Source organism: Glandiceps talaboti, chromosome 14 (genome assembly GCF_964340395.1).
Source record: "Glandiceps talaboti chromosome 14, keGlaTala1.1, whole genome shotgun sequence".
In the NCBI taxonomy this organism is placed as follows: Eukaryota; Metazoa; Hemichordata; class Enteropneusta; family Spengelidae; genus Glandiceps; species Glandiceps talaboti.
Genome location: NC_135562.1, coordinates 14,032,567 through 14,038,795, shown reverse-complemented (window position 1 = coordinate 14,038,795; position 6,229 = coordinate 14,032,567). Strand labels below are relative to the sequence as shown.

General features: G+C 37.1%; 1 protein-coding gene across 1 annotated transcript in view; it reads right to left on the bottom strand.

Annotated features, from left to right (window-relative positions):
- The window catches only part of LOC144445716 (uncharacterized), a 5,548-nt gene extending 703 nt beyond the window's left edge, over positions 1-4,845 (bottom strand). Inside the window, exons 1-3 of the mRNA XM_078135359.1 lie at positions 4,625-4,845; positions 2,610-2,814; positions 516-1,169 (exon numbers count right to left, since the gene is read on the bottom strand). Of these exons, the coding sequence (XP_077991485.1) occupies positions 516-1,169; positions 2,610-2,814; positions 4,625-4,639 (874 nt within the window). The 5' untranslated portion in view covers positions 4,640-4,845. The remainder of the gene's footprint in view (positions 1-515; positions 1,170-2,609; positions 2,815-4,624) is intronic.
- Between the last annotated feature and the right edge of the window lie 1,384 nt (positions 4,846-6,229).

Here is a 6,229-nt window from a genome sequence, read left to right as displayed (position 1 = left end):
AATAATAAACATTTTTAGCTGTTAGATTTTTAAGGAAAATTACAATTTTTGTTTTTAATTACAATTATTTTTGACACCAACTATCTGTCATCAGGATTGTCCAAAATTGAGATATGCGAACTTACGACAGCGGAAAAGTGGAAACTGGGCTTTCAACTTACTAAGATACTAGACTCAAACTAAAACAAAAGTGGCTCTGGGGGATTTAGGATACTTTTGTTGGGAAAACAATGACATTTCCCAAATGTACACTGCAACCCACTGCACGGTGAGTAATACAAAATCCATTCTATGGCCTACATAAAAATGGAACAACAACAACACGGTTTTAGTTCAATTTGTGTTTATCTGAGTTATTTAGCTGATTTGAAACCTCAGTTTCCGCTGCAGTACACATGTATGTATTCACAACTAATTTTGACGATTAGGAGTTTTGTATTGTACACGGTGCTGGTTGTTGGCAACCTTGTCGTGCGTGCGTGCGTATGTATGCGTATGACATACTGTTTACATACCACTTATCAAATATCTATGCAACTTCAGTTCTTCTATGGGATTTCGTGGAAGTGCAACAATGGCGCCAATCTGACATGCAATCGCTCCAGGGGTCGTCACTCTAAGACTCTTCCTATGCTTCATTTCAAGTTTAAAGACTGTGTACAAGTACGCCTGAAGAGACAGGAAGGGTATCCCCTCGTGGCTAGCATGACACTGATAGCAGAAGTCTGCAGACAACATGACTGCTTTTATCTCACCAGACTTCCGATGACGTAAGAAAAACGACAGCGATTGACACCTGACGTTGTGGAAGATTTCCCTCAGCGCAGCCGCAATGAATAGTTCCTTTTCTTTGGTATTCATGTCTAGGGCTAGAATAAACGGCTCTGACGTCAGTAGTACCCTGATTGTGATACGAAAGACTTCTTGCAGTTCATTTATAGTTGCGTCACCAAATAAAACGGTGTCATGTTCCTGGAAACGAACGTCTCGTTTCTGATTCCCTTGTATGCCAAGAAATGTTCTTCTTCCACAGTCGTTAGAGTTATTGTTCGTGGTTGTCATGTCTGAGGTAGTGAGTAAGTCCTTCAAAATTTCTGCCGCAAAGAAATCATGTAGACTGATATTGAAGCCTTGGTGACGGAGCTTGTCGACTGCAGTGGCTGCCAATACTGTAGAGCAATCAAATGACAATATCATTCTCGCAAACCAGAGCTGTTATTTCTTCCGCTACACTTAGAAATTTAAAATCTTATCAGATCTACATATTACTGCGGACACCAAGCTCTCAGCAAACTAAGATAGCCACAAACTAGAATTATTGTTGCAACCTGGTGATAAGCGGCTACCTCTTGTGGACATTGAGGTAATTGCACTCACAGTAGGGGGAAGTCTCTGATAGCAAGTTTTGTACATTCAACCTCATTCAGTGTTTACACTACATTGATTTTTATATCTAAGTAACCGAGTCACATTATCAGCCATTAGTAGTAAGATTTACCAACTTGTGTAAAAACCACTAAAGCTTTGCTGGCAACGTCATCTCTTCAAATGAATTGTTTTTGGTACAAAAATGACCAATGTTACCATAATGGAGATACATAAACGCTAAAATTGTATTTTGATATCGGTACACACTTTCATGTATTGCCAGGACACACCACAGAACGCACTTCACGTCTTGCACAATTCACTTTCTTTCTTAAATTTCGCCCTCTAACGTTAAACTTTAAATTTTGAAGTCTCAGATAGTGGTTTGATCTTGTGTTTATTCATATAAATAAATAAATATATATATATATATATATATATATATATATATATATATATATATATATATATATATATATATGTATATATATATATATATATATATATATATATATATATATATATATATATGTGTGTGTGTGTGTGTGTGTGTGTGTTGTGTGTGTGTGTGTGTGTTGTGTTGTGTTGTGTTGTAGCAAACGGTAAATCTGTTACAAACAGGGAAAGTAAACAAACAAATAAATTGGATTAATAACACTTAGCTCAGTAGGTTAGAACAGCAGAGACATATCCACACCATGGTTTGATAAGAACAGTTTCATGGCCCCTTTATGTGTATAGGAAATGTCAGGGAAACTGGAAATCTGTTCGTGATTGTGAACTATTATGTAAAGCGGCCATAAAACTGTTCCTATCAAATGGCGAAATGTAATACAAGTATCTGTACTTCCAGTATGCTGTTGCAAAATATTATTAATCCAATTTATTCGTTACTTCCCTGTTTGTAATATACAGGTTCCGTTCGTCCATGGTCTGACGTCGGTAGTTGTACTATAGATCGTGTATTGTCTACCACTGTTCCAGCACTTTCTCATTGTACTACCTCAGTATGCTTCGTATCCCCTTCCATACAATTAAGGCGTACCTGCACATCAACGAGAGCTAATCCTCAAATTCATTTTGTAATACTTTCTTATGTTTCTGTTATCACTCAATTGCCAAATTCTCACATATAGTCCAAAATAAAAAGTCGAGGTGAAAAGTAATTTCAACAAATACTTGGTGGCAAAGTGATTGATTCTAAATGGTTAAATATTAGTTGTTGTTTTTAAAAAACTTACCCGAATTTCCTCCAATTTCGAAGAAATTGTCCATTAAATCCCAAATAAATAGGTCAGGTGGATGGAGCACCCTTCTCACTGTATCAATAAAGACATCCTCTACATCTTTCACTTCCTTTCCATTGCCACGGTAACCGTTGTGTAATCTTACCATGTTTGGCGTGGCGTTCATTTTCTGTGTTGTTATGGTACCAGTCGGGGCATTCTGTGAGTCAATATATCCATATGAACGTTTTAACATGTGGATAATTTTTTTTCTTCAGTTTCTCATTTGAAAGTCCAACACAGGAGAGTTCGTTTTAGGTTGCAAATGCTATCGGATGTATCAAGATCAGAGGTGTCAGACACAATAAAGGTGGCACACAAACATTTCCTACACAGCTTCTGTTCTACATTTGTTAAATTTGTATGTTGTTTTTGTTATCATTTATAACAAACTACAGCGCAGATACTGTGTAAGGGATGTTTGAATGTTATCTTTATTGTGTCTACAGAGCAGACACTGTGTAAGGGATGTTTGTGTGTTATCTATATTGTGTCTACAGAGCAGACACTATGTAAGGGATGTTTGTGTGTTATCTATATTGTGTCTACAGAGCAGGCACTGTGTAAGGGATGTTTGTGTGTTATCTATATTGTGTCTACAGAGCAGGCACTGTGTAAGGGATGTTTGTGTGTTATCTATATTGTGTCTACAGAGCAGGCAATGTGCAAGGGATGTTTGTGTGTTATCTATATTGTGTCTATCTCAACATGAATCCTTGCGATTAGTCTCACTGATCTTGAGACATAATATTTGCAAGCTATGATGAAATCTCATGTAAATGGTCTACCGGTTATCTGTTACTTTGATCCTTTGATCCGTCGCTTTGAAGGAGAATCAAATTGAGCCATGGATAGCCTCTTGAGGGATACCGGGTGTGAAGAGAGATTTTGAGATTTGACCACATCGATAGCCTCTAGACTGCTAGACTGTCTAACAAGTAACATGTACTTGTGCTTCCGTAACCAACTTTCTGGCATGTCGTAAATTCATATTGAGTAAAGAAGCAGAGATTTATGAATTTCAGACGAAAAAATGATAAAATTTTCTATTTATCACAATACATGTCATGTTATAAACCGGTTGCTAATTTTTATCATATTCTGATATTGTTGGGGTCAACACACTTATTCATTATATAGCCAGAATGTAAGCAGTTTTACGACGATTGGGGTCAACCTAAAGTATCATTTTACGTTGCCGTTAATATCGTTGTCATCAATGGGTCATTTGAGGTTACAGTTTGTTTGCACGAAACCTTAACGCTATAAGTATGTTGACCTGTGACCTACGAAACTGTGGTGACATTCAGTTAGTGTAGAAATCTCTCCTAAAGTGAAACATAAAGACAACAATTGCGAAGCTGTTCTTGAGCGTAGAACGCGTTAGGTAATAAATTACTAAATGTAGGCATAACAATATAGGCCACGAATGACTTACAAACAGTCTAACCATTGTAATGTATGTATGGAGTTTTGGGTTTTTCCAAATATGAAAAAACTTAGCTATCTGGATGCTCTGGTGAAGTAAGTATGTCTAGTGAATAGATAGTAATTTGTATATGCGTTCCAAATGTGCAGACAAGCGTAACCAGATTCTTAAAAGAAGTATATTGAGATCCCATTCTTACCCTTTTATATAGATTTCACGCCATGATTCTGCCCCCACTAGTGTTTATAACAATGTTCGCAGTGTTATCTAAAACGTCACTCTCGGGGTTTTAAACTTCTCACGGTTTCATTTCAGACAAATGTCCATCTAGCGTGTTTCGACCCAAGTTTGATTACGAAAATGAACCAAGTCGTGAAAACAGGAAGCGAAAATTAAAATTAAGTGCACTTGTTCAGTAATCTAGAATCCATGATGTTGGGGCTATGTGTATAGAAACGGAATGTTCTGTTGTTAATGTATTAATGTAGGCAATAGATTGTACACGTAGCTGTTTGATAGAAACTATAATAGCGATACTCACCCCCTGTGTCGACATGATATCTCATCGGCTCAACCAGAGTATCACTTCTCAGTGGTTTGGCTATCCAGATATAAAATTCTCTGTAGATTCCTTGACAACAGATGTTTTACATGTGGGTGAAGAGTCCGATGACGTAGTGTTAATGACTCAACACGCTGTATTAGACTACAGTACAGCCTACGCTGTGGGTGTACATGTGAACTCTCATCTCAGTCGCCCCAATATCATGACCTCTTTGCGTAGAGTTGACACCCAGCGATCACCATAAAAATGCCATACAATTCCCTCCACTGACGATGATTAGCTTTTGATAGGTCAAAGGTCACACTACTCTCGTGACATTCAAGGTCTCCTAAAAATACCAACTCTGTTTATTGCAAAATTATTCCACTTTGGACTTGGCACGCGTTTACAGGCTAATAGTTGCAACATGTTACTCTTTGTTTGCAAGAACCAAGGCGAATAATTGGACATTCAAGTTGAACAACATGTTTACTGCTCTACCTTGTTGTGGGCATAACATTGTTATTGTCATGTCATGTTACATGTTGTGTTGTCATGTTAGTACTAGTTCACTGGTTTTGTTTGATACAACCAGCCTTAGATCAATAAATAAAGGCATTGCACATTCTGCACAATCTAGCAAAATCGCAACATCTTGCTAAATTGTGTCTAAATGAATACATAATTTAAACTTACTGCAACTAAGCTCAGACAGGCGGGCGCCAATGTTTTGACATCAGATTTTGACGTATGTACGGTGGCACTTAATAGTTCATTTCACTGAGACAAAATGTAGCAAGAAGTTGTATTCATTCAGTCTTGCCATCTTGAAGTGTAGCACATGCACTTTCTTAATGGTATCTGCGTGGTTGTAATGTCAAACAGAGACAGTGAACACTAACATGAATTGGGCTGCATTTCCAGTACCAGTGTATTAAAGTGTAACAGTTCTTTGTTGCTAAGTAACCGCATCACTGTGAGCTATGATATCATCCTGAAAACTATGTCACCCATACTTAATATGGTAGTATTTCATGTTTACTGTTCATTGTCAATACTAGAAATTTAAATTATATTGACTCAAAGGAGGAAAAATTAACATGTACACGGCAAAGACACATAAAATGTATCTCCTTTAGATAGTATATGGACGTAGCAAGACATATACTATGAACCATATTTCAAGGTTTGTGGTTTACCGAATAGGCGATTACAGGAATTTTATTTCATTTTAGAATACTTTAATTTAATGTTTAAAGACCTTTGTTTCAATTACCCACAAACCTTGCGAACAATTATCCGCGTCAAATTGTTTCACCTGTTATAGTGGCAAGTTACGCAAAAACATGAACATATATATGCAATTCATTCAATATAATTTAATTTAGAAAGGAAGAAGAAGTCAGTGCTGCTGCTGCTGGTGGTGTTGATCGATGTTGGTGATGATGATGATGATGATGATGATGATGATGATGATGATGGTGGTGGTGGTGGTGGTGGTGATGGTGATGATGATGGTGGTGGTGGTAGTAGTAGTAATGATGATGGTTGTGATGACTTGATGATGATAATGATGATGATGATGATGATGATGATGATGGT